The 15,224-nt window shown below is 37.9% G+C and overlaps 2 protein-coding genes across 42 annotated transcripts in view; one reads left to right on the forward strand and one right to left on the reverse strand.

The window, feature by feature from the left end:
- Positions 1–15,224, forward strand: part of fabp10a (fatty acid binding protein 10a, liver basic) — a 141,764-nt gene that overhangs the window by 100,759 nt on the left and 25,781 nt on the right. The gene's annotated exons all lie outside the window — the stretch shown is intronic.
- The window catches only part of ubr5 (ubiquitin protein ligase E3 component n-recognin 5), a 107,480-nt gene that overhangs the window by 71,082 nt on the left and 21,174 nt on the right, over positions 1–15,224 (reverse strand). For 21 of the 41 annotated variants that reach the window (XR_015510279.1, XR_015510276.1, XR_015510277.1 and 18 more), the window contains 9 exons: positions 11,875–12,068; positions 9,701–9,820; positions 9,509–9,619; positions 7,635–7,789; positions 6,205–6,322; positions 3,706–3,890; positions 3,516–3,625; positions 891–1,003; positions 66–209 (listed from right to left, as the gene is read on the reverse strand). Coding sequence is in view for 35 of the 41 variants with exons in the window: in XM_087285284.1 (XP_087141410.1) it covers positions 66–209; positions 891–1,003; positions 3,516–3,625; positions 3,706–3,890; positions 6,205–6,322; positions 7,635–7,789; positions 9,509–9,619; positions 9,701–9,820; positions 11,875–12,068 (1,250 nt within the window). In the remaining 6 variants the exon portion in view is untranslated. Of the gene's footprint in view, positions 1–65; positions 210–890; positions 1,004–3,515; positions 3,626–3,705; positions 3,891–6,204; positions 6,323–7,634; positions 7,790–9,508; positions 9,620–9,700; positions 9,821–11,874; positions 12,087–15,224 lie in introns of all 41 variants that reach the window. The other 20 variants (XR_015510278.1, XR_015510274.1, XM_087285279.1 and 17 more) reach the window with 1 other exon arrangement.

Genomic DNA, 15,224 nt, shown 5'->3' on the forward strand with positions numbered 1-15,224 from the left:
ATGTGAGCAGTTAAAGTGAAACTGAGATTTGGTAAGCGGAAACGTTTTTGCCCATGCATTTTTACCTGTAGCTCATCTATTCTGAGCAGTCGACAGTCTTGCAGCAGTGAGGACGGGTCAGAGTCAGTGGGAGCTGCGCTCTGGCTGCTCACGCTGCTCGACGTCCCTGGAAATTTCACAGCAACATATGCACCATCGACTTTTAGCACCTTGAGTTCAAAAGAGAGAGCTGTTGCAAATGAGGTGTCATAGCAGAGCATCACACATAAACCAGAGAGAAACACAGACAGGAACAGCACACATCAAAAAAAAAAACTTTATACAACTGTGCAAAGTGGCACCTAGAATTATTACTCTAGATTAGGGCTGCACGATATTGGGAAAAACCGACGATGTTTTGGTATTCTGCGATATAAATTGCAATATGAACACAATTTCACCAGATGACTTGATCAGATCTATTCGGAAAGAATTCATAATTTTACATAAATTGGGATGATCCTGTAGAGGTGTACATCTGTATAATATATAATATCTACAAGCATAGATAAATAAAACAAAGAAAAAGATGGAAGTTAAATAAACAATAAATAATAAATCATTGTGAATATAGCTACAAACGGCAGTTTCTTATGCCTGAATGCTAGTAAAAACTTCAGTCACAAGCCTCAAACGCATGCAAATGATCAATTACAATCCAGACTCAACATTGCAGATCCTGTGATGTGACTATTGTGAAAGATCACATTGCGATATCCATGCTGAAACCTTATATTGTGCAGCCCTACTATAAATTCTGGCTGTTTAAAGGTTATACAATGACATTTTTTTTAAAAAGCAGAGAAAGATTTGGTCTCCACTGGATCAAGCTGGGCCGCTCCTGCACCCACCTTTCCCACGGGGACGTTTTTAACATCCTCCACGAAAACAACCTCTCGCAGAGGCCACTGCTCCTCATTCACCTTCTCCTCCTCCTTCGGAGCCGGTGTTGAGCGCCTTCGCTCTGTAGCACAGCAGGAGATCAGTTAGCAATGACAACATTGAAGCCACATCCTAGCCAAGTGTGTTTTGAGATCTCACTAAAGCTGATGATCTTTTAAAAGCAAGAGACCTGAGGTGAATATGCTTAAAATAAGCAGGAACGACGCATGTTTGAAGTTAGTGTGCAGTCAAAATTTGCAATGTTTATTTTGCTAGCACACATTGTTATTTTTTAGGTGAACAACACTATTAGAGATGCACCGATCCCAATACTTGAATCGGATATCGGTTCGATGCTGCATGTTTTTGCTGGATCGGTATTAGCCAGCTGGCACAGATCCAAATCCGATCTTGTGCGTATATTCTGTCATTTATAAGCCAACAAAAGCCATGAAGGTAGCCTATTATAAGGCACTACAAATTTGTCATGGGCCTACTATATCCCAAATGCTCTGAAGCCATTCTACAGCTTAATGTGAAGCACAGATGAATATACAAGTGGTTAAATTCATGTTCACTTCAGCGCTTCCCTCTGCTGCTACTCCCTTCTTTCACAATTCAAACTGCGTGTGGCGTTCACGACAACACGAAAAACTTTCTTCAAGACTATTTGTTCCTGTTAATATAAGTAATCAGTACAGAAATGGATTTAGTTTTGCATTAAATGGGTTCATTTTGTACTGCAACTAGAAGTTTGTTGCTGTTTCTAAACAGCGCTGTGTCTGTTAGATCAGCAGATCGCCTTCACAACACTGGAGTAAAGAGAGTTATTACCTGCTCTTCACACACAAAGTAGCCTCACCTGAAATTTTAAATTAGAAAAGGTTTAAAAATACACTGGACAGATCCTCAATACACTGATTTCTTGCCGTTTTGCTGCTGTTTTGGATTGGAAGTGTCCGAAGATACCGAAGGGCTGTGCGCTAAGACTCAAGCCTGGTTTAAGCCTCAGTGGCACAGGCCGCTCTGTAAAATTATTCTGTAATATTAAAGAATTCTGTCCTCTCATCCTTCGGAATAAGTTTATTCTTCCAAGGGGAATACTTTCAGTGCTGCGAATGCTTTGTAAAGCCTAGCTCATTGTGGTCAAAGTTGATTAAACTAATAAAAGTGAAACTGACGGGCGCAATATGGATTGTCATTAACAAAAATTTTTTTGCTTTATAAGCTACAGTGAAACTGTGGATATTTCACTGTCATTTTATTTTTATTAATATTTTATTTAACAGACCAGTTTGTGTTTTGATTAGGGTCAATAGAAGCATGTTACAGATTTAAAAAAAAAAATCTTAATGTTAAAAAAGGAAACATAAGCTAGACCACAACAGATCAATGTCATAACAAATGCTCAAATAAAGTAGCCTAGTTTAAAGCATCATGTTTTTAGTTAGATTGTGCCGTCTGTCATATACAGTAGGCCTATAGGTCTGTTATTATTACTAAAGAAGATATATTATTTGAGTTTATCAGCAGAACTATAAAAAACTATTAAGAAAAAAAAAAACATGGCACAGTATGGGGACCGGATCTGTATTGTTCAATACTCAGAATTTTAGGATCAGGATCAGTTCCAAAAAAAATGGCATCGGTGTATGTGCAAAAAGAAAATCCCACCCCTACTCAATATTTCATATTAATTGAAAGTACACCAACATCCTGAAATTAAAGTCTCAGCAAATAAAAGCCTGTTTCCACTGTGTGGTACAACATGGTACGGTACACTTTTATGTTCATTTCCACTGTCAAAAGGTACTAAAAAGTGAATCTTACCACTTTTTGAGTACACTTTCCAAAGTACCAAAAGGGTGGCACTAGACACGCAGCTGAACTCTACTGGTTTACGGAAAAACGTCACATTAGTGCGTGAAACAAGCCAAGTAAATGAACACAGCAAGCACAATTTTTAGATACACAGCCAAGACATTACATCGTAATAATGTTTCCATATAATAGTGAGCCATGGTTGACCCGAGCGCAAACAAACCTTGATGAACCATGCCTACCAAAAGTGTACCACTTGGCAGTGAAGACACAGGTCTGATAAAGCTGACCCATACCATACTGAACCGTACCACTCAGTGGAAACGAGGCTTTACGGTTTACAAAGACTTTAAATATACAAATGAGGCACTATAACAGGGGTCACCAGACTTGTTCCTGGGGTACCGGTGTCCTGCAGATTAAACACACCTGAATGAGCTAATCAAGGTGTTACTAGGTGTACTTGAAACACCCAGGCAGGTGTGTTGAGGCAAGTTAGAGCTAAACCCTGCAGGGACACCGGCCCTCCAGGAATGAGATTGGTGACCCCTGCACTATAAGGAAATGTACCCAGAAAACTGTAGTAAATTCTTGTTTGATCATGTTGATATACCACAAAAGTCCGTTACATGAAAAAAAAAAAATCAACATCTATAAAAAGCAAACAGTCAATTATCAGGAAATGTTAATTTTGAAGGTGAACCAATCCTGTAAACTAATCTGCAAATTGACAGTATATAAAGCAGATGGTTTTAGCGGTCGGATGCACGTACTGTACGGCAGTGAAGCGCTGCTAGCGATGGATGAAGTGTCACTGCATGTGGACGCTGGTGAGGGCGGAGGGCCCATTTCCGTCTTCACCAGCTCTGGCTTGCTCTCCGTCCTGATGACAGAAACAAGCACACCTTTCAGCATCTTATTTTTAGCACTAATAAATCTATGCAAAAGAAACAGGCATCCCACTTGGTCTCCTGTGTCTTGGTGTTTTTCTCCATGTTTTTCAGGCTCTCCGGCGAGCGCAGTTGGAAGCGGCAGCTGTCGTTCATGTTCCACACCGACTCCAGCAGGACGCCCACTTTAGGGATCCCGGCGTTCACGGAAAAGGCCACGGCACCAGCGTGATAAAGAGGATTATTCCTCAGGCACACCTGCGGGAAAGACGACGTCACTAATGTCATATCGCTTTTTTTTTTTCAGACAGGATTAAAATCCATAATCCTATTATTCAACTTGGTTTTAATTTGAACAGTTTTTTAAATTTCTTTATTGCATTTATACACTGTATACACTCCCATAATATTGCAGTAAAAAAACAACAACAACAAAACAGCATAAAAACTTCAGTGTTTTACATCAATATTTATGACCTCTATTCTTTGACCACCACATTCAGAAACAATCTGAAAGATCCCCAAACTCCCTCAAAGATCTTGTATTTATCTCTTAATATATATAGCTTATCTTTGTCATGTAACCATGTCTATAATCCAACATCCTATATTGAAACAGGGTTCTTGCACCATTTTAAAAGTAACATTTTATGCTTTTTAAGACCTTTTAAAGACCTCAACAAATATAATTTAAGACCCAAAAAAGTTTTAATAACTTTGGAATAGGCTACTCCTTTTAATGTTCTCGTTAGATTTAAATAAATTGTGCCTCGTCACAGTATGGATAACCCACAGTACCTGCTTTTTGGGTGTCTGGTGGTGAAATGAAGCTGTTATAGCTGACTGAGGGGGCGTCTGAACTAGAGCTGTAATCATGATATAAAAGTTAGGCCTGATAGAGCCCGAACCCGACAAGTACATTTTGATTGACAGCTTTTTAAAAGCCCGAACCCGTTTATAGCCCGACATTATCCAAATGTGCACAGGCACACAGCTCTTTTGTCTTTTTTCATGAATGAGTTGTTTATAAGGGTTAACATTACTTATTCATAACAGGCTATAGGCCTAACATTAGAAACTAGTAACATTGTTAGGTCGAGCTGCAAACAATGCAGGGATTAACCTGGACCTGCTATGACAAGCTGCTGCAACGTCCTGGTGCTGCTTTCCTCCTTTCATGTGCGACTTGACGACTTTGAGCCCCATGGTCCCTAACGAAAAGGTCTTTTTGCAGAATTTACACATTGCCTCTGTGTCACGTCGTTAAATGTACAATTTCCCATCTTTGCATTTTGACACATCAACAACCGCATAATAACAGCACGCAGGTGCAGACCGATGTCAGCGTCTGTACTCTGTAGCTGACCTACCGTAATAAGCAAATAAATCCCGGAGACTGTCATTTCTCTCCTGTTTTACAAGTGCTAAATTAATCAACTATTAGATGTTTTACTGTGGACCACTGTGCTTCCATATCGTCATTAAGCACACTGGCTGAAAATTTAATACCTACAGTCACTTTACAATAATATTTAAGACAATTTAAGACCCTAATTTCCCGGATTTTAATTTAAGACATTAAGACTTTTTAAGGACCTGTGGGAACCCTGTGAAAAATAATCTGTTTAGCTTAAAGAACACGCATGTTGATTTATTTACTGTATATATGAAGAAAGAAAAAGTATCTCCTCTATCATCCCTTTTATTTCTCATTTAATTTTCTTCCGCTTTTCCAGGGCTGGATCAAAGGGGCAGCAGTCTCAGGAGAGAACCCCAGACTTCCCTTTCCCCAGACACTTCCTCCAGCGTGTCCCGGGTCTTCCCCGAAGCCTCCTCCTGGTGTGACATGCCTAAAGCACCTCCCTAGGTAGGCGTCCAGGAGGCATTTAAAATAGATGCCAAAGCCACCTCAGCTGACTTCTCTCGATGTGGAGGAGCAGAGGCTCTACTCCGAGCTCCTCACCCTATCCATAAAGATGCGCCCTGGCACGCTGCGAAGAAAACTTATTTCGACTTCTTGTGTCTGAGATCTTGTCCTTTCAGTCATGACCCAAAGCTCATGACCATGGGTGAGAGTAGGAACGTAGATAAATCAAGAGCTTTGCCTTTTGGCTTGGCTCCTTAACCACGACAGATATTCATTCAAGGGCATTACCCTTTCACTTTTTTCCAAATACATCTAATTTTTGCTTGTTCCCATATACAATGATATATGTACCTTTAAACTCATTGCATCTTATACAGATGCCTGGAATGTTTTCATAATATTTAGGCAATACCACTGGAGTCACCTAAAGCCACATCAACCACTTGTATTGTAGCAGTTTCAGCTGTCTACTTATCTACTTATTTACATCCAGTCCTCCAGCTGTATTGAACACAGCTTTAGTCCAATTTGTAATGACTTCATTAATGCATTAGACATGCTTGGCCATAGGTTCAGTGTTTATTTTTTTACTCCACCCTATGGCTGGTGCCACCAATTTAAGGCTAAATTAAGATATCGCTGACACAATATTGCATTATATCACCGCCATCATAATCAAAATACAACAGACAGCATGCTGCTCACCTGAGTTCCTACTGTGATGTTGGGTATCGAAGAGATTCCAGCACTGGACTTTGGTTTCTTGTTCTTGGCTCTGGCCTTTTCAAGCATTTTTTTCCGTTGACTAAAAGGCACAACACCCCTAAAGGAAAACAGAAACTTATTCCACAGGCCTGTATTCACAAAACCTTTTATCTTACAACTAGAAGTTCTCAGAAATTACATTAAAAATATGTGTTAACTTAAAAATCCATTAAACAAACTTTCACAAAGGAATTAGAGAGGTCTTAAGCTGAAAATGAGGGCGGAGTTTCCATGTGTTGCTATGGATGATGTCAGCATTATTACTAACTATGCATACAGTGATTGGTTGATGGGAAGAGGGAGGAGTTTGTCAGAGATGTAGGCCCCGTTTACACTAATGTTTTAGTGTTAAAACAGGCAAGTATTGCTACGATTACAACATCCGTCCACACTATGCCAAAGTTTCTGAGCGCCAAAAGCTGAGCTTTTTGAAGACGCTGAAGAGAGCGTTTTCATTTTAAAATGCTGCTGCTCCATGTCAGTGTGGATAAAGGAAAAACAGAGACATCTGAAAGCGGAAGCGGAGCTGCAGACATTCACCTATCTGATTGGGGCTTTTTCTCAATATTAAGTAGCCTACACACAGTTCAGTCTGGCATTCTTTCCTTGTAAGTTCAGACTTTGCAAGTTTGATATGGAAAACAAACTCCCTAGGACACGTCGGGTAAATCTTTAAAGGGAACAGTGTACTCTATAACGTCATTCACATCACCCTGGATACGTTGTTTCACCCTTAACAATAAAAACTTGATATAATGCTTATTTTCATTTCGGTATTAGCAACTTAACAGACAGCAAAAATGTTGAGGCGTCATGTAGCTACATGTTTATATGAACATCATCTTCACTGTGTGCATATTCATAACAAAACAGAGTCTATAACATAACTGCCTCCTTTCATTTTCGCTGAAAATACGAACGTACAAACGTTTATTGACATGGCCATTGTTTTTAAGATTTTCTCCCAGTTGAAGTCAGAATTATTAGCCCCTTGCATATTTTTCATATCGCATATTTTGATCTTAAAAAGGTTATTAAAAAATGATTCTTGCCAAAATAAAACAAATAAGACTTGAGAAAAAAAAATATTATAGGAAATACTCTGAAAAATTCCTGAATCTGTTCAATATCATTTGGCAAATATTTGAAAAAGTCAAAAAATATATATATATAAAATAATATATATATATATATATATATATATATATATATATATATATATATATATATATATATATATATAAACAAATAGTTTTGACTTTTATTCAAGTTAGGAGCTACTTATAGCCACTTATTCACTTATTGCGAATAAGAACCCAGAAGCATAAGCAAGCTGAAACTGCTTTATATAAATGAGGGTGACAGCTCACCACCAGTAAAGGCTGTTCTCCAGCTGAGCGCAGGTATACAGGGCACAGCAGTGCAGAGAGACGATCCGCTCCCCCTGCAGCTCCGGGAACGTTTGTGCTCCGTGTTCGAGTTTAGCAGCAACAGTGCTCAGAGTTTCATCCACCCATGTTGCCACCTGCAAAAACAGATTGGTTAAAACTGCCTGTCCCAGTTTTTGTGCATAGAAGTTAAAATAACAGGTCAAATCTCCAATGCAGAAATCAAAGAAAAGAAAACTTCTACACATTTTAATGACTTTATACGTAGGTTACTGCGGCAAAGTATTAGCCTGAACTCGCTTTACAACTTTACATTGAGTAATATCGTCACTAAATAGTAAATTATTATTGCTATTCATTTCACATAATATGTAGATTTTCATTATTGCAATGAAAGTTTTGAGTTTACTGACACACCAATGGCAATGTTGTGGAATACTGAAAAAAATTGAAGGTTTATAAATAATTTCAATAATGTGCATAACTTTACAAGTCTTGTCGCCTATCCAAGTCATAAGAACAAAATAATATCTTGTCTTCTAGTTGATGATGTGGTATCAGAAGTGGCTTATATGAAAGGCAAAGGCCTCTAGATGATGCTTATTTGACCAAAATAAAATATGATCATGCCTTGATGTTGAATGTTTTCATTAGGATAGTAAGGTCTGACTCTGCTTAGACTAAAGTCTCGTCACTGAACAGAAATAATGTCCAGTATAGAATATAAAGTCCTGCTGCAGTGGAGACAGAATGAATATTGTGTCTGAATCCATCATGATCTTGAAGGACTGCATGCATACATCTCTGACACGACTCAAATCACTGATTAATAAAGTCATCTGGAATGAAGAAGAAAGCGTTCCTGCAGGACTCCCAGAGTTCGTCAAGAGTCTTTGGATTGATCTTCAATGCCTCCTCCAACTTACACTAGACATCCTAAATAATGTTCATCTCTGGTGACTGGGCTGGCCAATCCTAAAGCACCTTGACCTTCTTTGCTTTTAGGAGCTTTGATGTGGAGGCTGAAGTATGAGGAGCACTATCCTGCTGGAGAATTGTCCCTCTCCTGTGCTTTGTAATGTAATAGGCAGCACAAATGTCTTGATACCTCAAGCTGTTGATGTTGCAGTCCACTCTGCAGAGTTTACACGCCCCCATACTGGATGTAACCCCAAACCATGATTTTCATTCGGCAAACTTGACTGATATCTATGAGACTCTAGGGTCCATGTGGGTTCCAGTAGGTCTTCTGCAGTATTGGTGATGATTGGGATGCAGTTCAACAGATGATTCATCAGAGAAATCCACCTACTGACACTTTTACAAATGATCAACTAGAAGTCATTATTTGCTGCTCTCGCAACTGGTATTGACAACAAGACTTTTGTCAGGTAGTGTACACTGTAGGTTTATAACAAAGACATCAACAACAATCAATAATACAAAATAAAAATCTAAAACATATTTTACATTTACTTTTAATAAACATCCACACTTTTTGAAAAATTCACATTTTATAATTCATTCCTTTAAAATCTTTCCAGATAAAATGAGATGGTCTCAGAACATTAAAAATAGGAGACTGCAAAAGTATGTGTTTCACATTAAGGATGTTATTGCAATCATTATTATATAGTTCAAAATATGCAATTGCAAATATCCTATGGGTGGCCTTGACCGTACAATTGGAAATATAAATGTGAGGATATTTTTGAAAACTGATTTTCATTTTTAGTACCCTCCCACTCCTGTCTTATGATTTTTTTCTCATGCATTCCTTTATGAATAAATCCTTAATGAATAATGGATAATTAATGAATAAATCTCATGCATTCCTTTAAGAATAATCTCCTTACCTTGTTGTTCTCGGTGGCCACAGTGGCTCGGATACTGTTGGCGGACAGGTGGGTGATCTTTTCATTGGTCAAGCCCAGGAAAGGAACACGAGGGTGATGTATAGAAGGATTCTGCAAACAAATGCAAAAACATTGAGATTTAGCAATTCAATAGTGACAGGAATTTATCATTTATCATGATGCAAATCTTACTTGTGCGTTTCTGTAAGGTTCAGGTTCATTCCACTTCCACTGGTAGAGTTCTCCTTTGGTACTGACGGCAACCAGCTCAGAGTACAAAGCACCAATGCTGACAAACTTTGTTACATAGTCCTAATGGGTCAAACACATATTGATATATTACTGAATAACTGAAATATAAAATGCATCCAATGATACTGGACACTAAATCTCTGAAGTTTAACCCAAGGTTGGCCATTAATTAATTAATTTATTATTTATCTATTGCCACATCAGCAACTTATGGCTATTTCATGGCAAGAAGGATATACAAAAAAAATTACATGATAAAAACAAATTCGTATTACAATAAAAAGTTACTTAGATAAATATCTAAAATATAAATAAATAAAATTCACACAAAAATATAAATCAAAGTTAAATGTGACTTTTCAGTTCAATGTTTGATAATTAATTTAAGATTCTTCCTTGTGGTACCTTTTTGTTTGTCTAACTGTATTCAAACTTCCACATTCCAACAGAATATGTTTGATAGTAAGAGCAGCCTGGCAGTAATTACATTTAGGTGGGTCTTCATTATTGAGTAGATACAAATGAGTCAACCTAGAATGTCCAATTCGACATCTAGTATAGACAGTTTGATCATGGCTGGTTTTAAAATTATATTTTGCTAAGTGTCTTTCAAGGTTGGCCATTAAATTAAAGGAAAGTAGGCTTTGTAGGAAAAAAAAGTAGGAAGAATGCATTAATAAATGTTTTTAAATAAATGCATGCTAAGATTTTAGAGAAATCTAATCTTATATGCTACTAGTCTAGCATGATAAATACTAGGGTATTTGTCTAATTTGCAGGTACTGTAGGATTGAGTCATAACAAAAATGTTTAAAAAATAAAAATAATAAAAATAGGTTTTACTTTTTTGCGGGTTTTTTTGTTTTTTGTTTATTTATGCGATTATATTATTACTACGCACCATTTACCTCATATTATTATTATTATCTACCACACAAAAACGTAAATTTTAATATGGGTCATTATTTATTAACTCATGTCAATCCAAACCTGTATGCATTGCTTTTTTTGTGTAACACAACATTAGATATTTTTAAAAATGCAGATGAAGATTTGGACAAGATCATTAACCCAATCTTTATTAGTGATTAACCCACTGAGTCTTTTTTTCTGTTGAAAACAAAATAAGTTGGAAAAAATGTGAGAAACTTGCAACCATTGACTTCAGACGTATTAGTTTACCTACTACGGGAGTCAATGTTTGCTGGTTTTAACATTCTTTAAAATATTCTCTTTTGTGCCCAACAGAAAAAAAGAAAAAAATTAAATATGCAACAACTTGAGGGCAAGTAAATGGAAATGTATTTTCATGTTTTAGATAAAAAAAATACCTTTAAATTTGTCCATTTAATGGAAGTCAATGGCCACTGAAATTCTACAACTAAATAAGAATAAGCAAATATTGACTGTAATATTTAGGAGAAGATTTAAAGGGGACCTATTATACAAATTATCCTTTTTATATGGGGTTTGAACTGATGTGTGGCAACAATATGTGTTAATATAGCCAACTTTTAATGGTAAAAATGTATAAATTACATTTTTTATAATCACACTTGATAAAAACCCTTTGACTGACATTCTCTCATAGTACGTGTCATCAGAGGGGGAAAGCCCCGCCCACTAGTGACCATCTCTACCTCATAAGCATAGGACGTTAGTCTTGTTTTAGAATCTGCTACAATCCTGACACACTGGCATTAGTAGCCGCGCCCTCTTTTATAAAGAGCACAATCTCATTTAAATCTAAAGCGACAGTCACCTAAATGGCTCAATTAGGATCATAGCCTAAAAGGGTCAGTTTCACACTTATAAAACATTCAATGTTCTATTTAGTTTATTTCTTTAGCGCTTTTACAATGTAGATTGTGTCAAAGCAGCTTAACACTTTCCAGTTTTCATAGCTAAAGTTCAGATCAGTGGTTTATTTTTACTGTTGAAAGTCCAAACACTGAACAGCAAATCCATCAGTTGTGTAGTATTCTGAGCTAAACCTTCACATACACACACACACACACACACACACACACACAGGGGCATCAGAGACTTCTTTTACATCTTTAAAAAGAGGCATCTTTAAAATGCACCACTGTTATGAAAGTCTAAAGACCCACCTTATCAGGCCACCACTGGAGCTCTTCCCCCAGAGTGACTGGGCTCTGCAGCGGAACACTCTTCTTGTCAAGGCTGGGCTCTCCCTCGCGGCTGGTGGAGCCACGCTCCGCATCGAAGGAGGCCCCGTCCAGCCACCGCCTCTCCCGCAGCCTCAGGACCGACTCACGCTCGCGGAGCAGCTCAGAGTCTCTCTCTAGGGGGAGAAGGAGAACTGGTATGCAATAGGGTCACACCAGTGGGATAACAGTAAGCCACTCTGGGAAAGACCCTTGGAATAGTGAGATTTCATACAAATTGCATAGTGACCATTAAGTTGTCGAAAAGACCATTTTAGTCCAGGCTAAGTCTGCTGTTCTTCTTTGACACCAATCACCAGAAACAACTGAAAATTACGCTCGCAAAACGCTAGTGAAAAGGATCCATGACCTTTTTTAGGTGATGGATCATATCTTTTTAATTAAGTAAAATAACGCTACAGTGTTCAGCATAAATGAGTGCACCCCCTTACAGAGATCAATATTTTATATAGGATGCTTTACAATGATATTTGAGCATATACATTAAGATTGGTCAGTTACAAAGGCAATAAATTAAAATAACTATAAAATAACGGTGCTAGATATAGTACACCCCAATGAATATGTGAAGGAAAAATGTAAAATAAACCTTAAAAATAAATATAAATATTCACTTTAGGTAATTTTGAACTTTCTTTGCAAGATTATACTATAGATTATACTATACGTATAATCAAACTCTTATTTTAATTAATATAACTGCTTAAAATGGTTTCATTTAAATGCACCAAAATATAAAGTCTATACTCACTGAGAATTGAATAAATGTACTTATTGTTAAAGGAGGTGTCCTTCTTTATGCTGTGCACTGTATATATGGATGCTGTACAGACTAATAACTGGCTTTGTCAGGTGGTGGGTCAAATTATCAGAGGCAAGATCTTGTTGACAGGGGTGTCCAGCATTGGCTGAGATTTATGGGTATAAACTGCAGGGTCTAATGGGAAACTGTGCACACTGCAGGGCCTTTCGCAGAGGGCTCACTAGGGGAAACGACGACTATGACCATGCAGGACATCTGGACACTCTTTCAAAGCACAGACACTCACACACAACACAAACATGCAGCAAGGTGTTTGAAGTATCTGATATCCATGGGTAATGGATTATGAACATGTTTTTTTTAAGGTCATACGCAATTCTGTGTTATTTGCTTGTAATTCAAAGAATGCAAAATAATTGAGAGGAGGATCCAAACGCTGAATAAATTCAGCAACTTACAGTTGCATAGCAACATTGCAATGTGAAGCGTTAAAATAGAATTTGGCAGCTCTCAGTCAGAATTTACAGCCTGAAATATCAGTTTTATAATTAAATCTTCTCTTTTAAATGTCCTCTGTACTCTAAAGTGGTTCATGTTATAAATGATCTTAACTGAATACTCCACATTTGCAGAAAATAGGCTCGTTTTATTGTTCTCCTAGATTGTGAAATAGTTGAGTTTTACCTTTTTTTAAATATTTATTCAGCCAATCTCTGAGTCTGGTAAGAGCATTTTTCGCTTAGCATAGATCATTGAATTAAAATTTGACCATTAGCTTCACCCTCTAAAGCAGTGGTCTCGATTCCCAGAAGGCCACAGCTCTGCATGGTTTAGCTCCAACCACCTCCAACTCACACCTCATAATGTTGTGTTCACAACAAATAAATCACTATATTAGCACTTAAATAGTTTACTCGCTTCATTAGCGCGTCAAATTTGCTTTATTTGCGCATCACATCTACTGTGACACATCTGTCATGGACAGGGCGTCTGTCTGCCCAGTGACTCTAGCTTCATTGCTAAACAGCTAACATGAATTTTATTGAGGGAATAACTGTGTTTATATGCTTAAGGAAGGCTAAAAACCGCATATATATTTATTTTGCGCCGTGTCTGAGTCCACTATATCCTTTCAGAGGTGCACCCAGCTCTGTGAGTTCATCAACTCCAGGATGATGGAAGCTTTCAGCAGTGATTCCGACTGAGCTGAGCTCAGTTTGATGAACTGTTGTCTGGTGTACGTAGGAGGATTTTACCCCCGGGACACCAACAACAGGTGCTACGTCATAATCACGCCCCTACAAGAGAAAGCTCCTGATTGGTTAACGCGGCACGAATGTCCACTGAAGTTCAGATTTTCCAACTCTAGCAATTAGCGTGTTAAGTGCACAAATCCCTCAACTTCCGCCGCACTCACTCACGCACATCATCTACTCACGTCTTTGAACTGACTTAACATGTAAATCCCAGGCTATGTTTCCATCTAAAAATGCAAATCAACTTTGCACAAAACTGGATTATCGCATAAAAGACGTGCGAATACAGCAGCGTTTCCATCCAACGAGTCAAAGCGAACAAAATCATTGCTTCCTGATTAACTGGCGTCAAATATCAACAGTAAAAATGGAATTTGTTGCATTAGGAGAAGCTGCGTCAATCTTTTCTTCATTTAATAAATCACTTGCACCTCAGAAGGCAATCCTGACACGCAGTGAATGCATGGTGGTGTTTGAAGGAGTGAGACGATGTTTCCATCGCAGTTTAAGCGCATCTTATCGAATAAAAAATGTATCCTACTCGGTTATGTGCATGTTTTTTATTCCCATTTTTAAAATTTAAGCGCATCTAGGCATTTCCATCAACCTTATTTATGCGCAAATGCAAAATGCACAAAAAAAAAGGTGGTTGGAAATGTAGCTACTCTCGCTTGACGCTTCATCCACATCTGGTGTGAATGCAGCATAATAGTTTCTAGTAGTCTTGAACACCTTGATTAGTTGGATCAGCTATGTTTGATTAGGACTGGAGCAAAGCTGTGGCCCTCAGAAGACCCATGCTTTAAAGCAGGGGTCACCAACCCTGTTCCTGGAGAGCTACCTTCCTACAGAATTCAGTCCCAAGCCTGATCAAACACAACTGAACAAATTAATAGTACCTAAAGCAGCACTTGATAATTACAAACAGTTGTGTTTGGTCAGGGTTGCAACTGAAATGTGCAGGAAGGTAGCTCTCCAGGAACAGGGTTGGTGACCCCTGCTCTAAAGTGACCAGTGTTTTGATATTTTTCCTATTTAAAGCTTGACTCTTCTATAGTTACATGGTGTACTATGATAGATGCAAAATGAAAAGTTGCTATTGTCTACTGATATGGCTAGAAACAATACTCTCATTCTGATAATAATCAATTAGCTGTTGACCTACCATGGCTGCAGCAGGTGCAATAATATTACCATATAGACATTACCATATAGAATAGTTCCTACCCATACGAGACTAAAAAATAGCAAAG

Source organism: Danio rerio, chromosome 16, assembly GCF_052040795.2.
Source record: "Danio rerio strain M-AB ecotype USA chromosome 16, GRCz13ab, whole genome shotgun sequence".
NCBI lineage: Eukaryota > Metazoa > Chordata > Actinopteri > Cypriniformes > Danionidae > Danio > Danio rerio.